At 39.1% G+C, this 1,559-nt stretch overlaps 1 protein-coding gene across 1 annotated transcript; it reads left to right on the top strand.

Annotated features, from left to right (window-relative positions):
• LOC107580525 (vesicle transport protein SEC20-like) lies at positions 1–1,496 on the top strand. Its single transcript, XM_016266211.1, has 6 exons — positions 1–84; positions 412–504; positions 577–668; positions 800–904; positions 975–1,093; positions 1,176–1,496. The coding sequence occupies exons 1-6, from the start codon at positions 1–3 to the stop codon at positions 1,370–1,372; spliced, it is 690 nt and encodes a 229-aa protein (XP_016121697.1). The 3' UTR covers positions 1,373–1,496.
• The last annotated feature ends 63 nt before the right edge of the window (positions 1,497–1,559 follow it).

Below are 1,559 nucleotides of genomic sequence, written 5' to 3'. Positions count from 1 at the left end.
ATGGCATCCTCTGCAGATGTACACGTCCGAATATGCGAACAAGAAATCATCAAGTTTGATTTAGAAATAAAGGCTCTCGTTCAGGTGTGAATGTTTTATAAAACGTCAAGGCGTTCTTATTTATAAAACTTAAACATTACGATAGTTGTCATATTTGTGGCATTTTAGGAACAGTATTTTAAAAATAAAATATTAGGAATGCTGATGAAATTAATGAATTACAAGGACCATAAAATTCTAATAAGTGATGCATTACATTTTAATGCTATTATGGCAAATCAAGCATTTTACTTTTATGTTGACTTAAAATATAACATCTGCAATAGTCTGTTTGTGCCTTAAATGATTTAATTATCATTTGAATTGGTTTCCTGTGACTACATGTAAATATAATGTTTTCAAACACTGCAGGATGTCAGTGAATGCACAGGACCACAGAGCAAACTGACGGATTGCAATTTTCAAGTGAAAGAAAAATTCAACAATCTTAGACAACGGATTCAGGTGGGAAACGCCGTGTGCACATTTGCTGAAGATTAAGCCAGTTCTAAACTTTACCTGTTTAATTATAAACAGGATCTGGAGCAAATGGGAAAGGAACAAGACAAAGAGTCTGACAAGCTGACCCTACTCAATAAAGCAGAAGGACATCGGAAACAGATGCTTAGGTAACGATGAAGTCATGCGCTTCACTTGTGTTCTTCTCAGTCTTAATGCATTTGATAGAGTGATGCTCAGTTGCTTTAAGTGGAAGGAGTGCAGTGTATTTGGTCTTAAATGAAGAGTGTTCTTCTTGCAGTAATCAGACGGCTTGGAGGAAGGCCAATCTCGCCTGTAAACTCTCCATTGATAAGCTGGAGAAGGAAGATTTGTTCAATTCAGAGGACATGTCGATGAGACACAGGTGAGTTTGAAAGCAGCATTTCTTCACTTCTGATTGCCTGAGTTCATTCTCGTTTAATGCGTTTAATCAGAAAGATGACCAAAGAGAGCCTCGCTGAGACCTCCAGTGGCATAACAGAGAGTCTGATGAGCATCAGCCGGATGATGGCACAGCAGGTTCAGCAGAGCGAGGAGACCATGAGCACATTAGGTGGGCATCCCGCGAGTTTTCCATTTGATCGGAGTCTGCACGCTGGGAAACTAATGTTTTATCATTCGTTCAACTCCTGTAGCGACGTCTTCCAGGACCGTGTTGGAAACCCATGAAGAGTTTAAAGCCATGACAGGAACGATACAGCTGGGCAGAAAGCTGATCATTAAATACAACCGACGGGAACTCACAGACAAGCTGCTTATTTTCCTCGCTCTCGCGCTCTTCCTGGCAACAGTCTTGTACATCCTGAAGAAAAGACTTTTTCCTTTCTTTTAAATACAGACCAAAGTATGAGCAATGAATATGATGGATAAATGATCAAATAAGAGAAATGCACTTACAAGCCGTAAAAATTGTTTTGCTTTCCTTGTGAATCTGTTGATCATGTCATGAAAATACATACATATATATATATGTATGTGTGTGTGCGTGTGTGTGTGTGTGTGTGCATGTTTATGTGGTT

This window comes from Sinocyclocheilus grahami, unplaced genomic scaffold, assembly GCF_001515645.1.
Source record: "Sinocyclocheilus grahami isolate Dianchi unplaced genomic scaffold, SAMN03320097.WGS_v1.1 scaffold35339.1, whole genome shotgun sequence".
NCBI classification, from domain to species: domain Eukaryota; kingdom Metazoa; phylum Chordata; class Actinopteri; order Cypriniformes; family Cyprinidae; genus Sinocyclocheilus; species Sinocyclocheilus grahami.
The sequence above is the reverse complement of the archived record's forward strand: the minus strand, read 5'-3'. Positions and strand labels throughout refer to the sequence as shown.

What these genes read in the sequence shown, in the direction of transcription:
- LOC107580525 (XM_016266211.1), top strand. Translation starts at nt 1, where the DNA reads ATGGCATCCTCTGCAGATGTACACGTCCGAATATGCGAACAAGAAATC. An exon ending in AAATAAAGGCTCTCGTTCAG is followed by an intron (nt 85 to 411) that starts GTGTGAATGTTT and finishes CAAACACTGCAG; the next exon opens with GATGTCAGTGAATGCACAGG. An exon ending in ATCTTAGACAACGGATTCAG is followed by an intron (nt 505 to 576) that starts GTGGGAAACGCC and finishes AATTATAAACAG; the next exon opens with GATCTGGAGCAAATGGGAAA.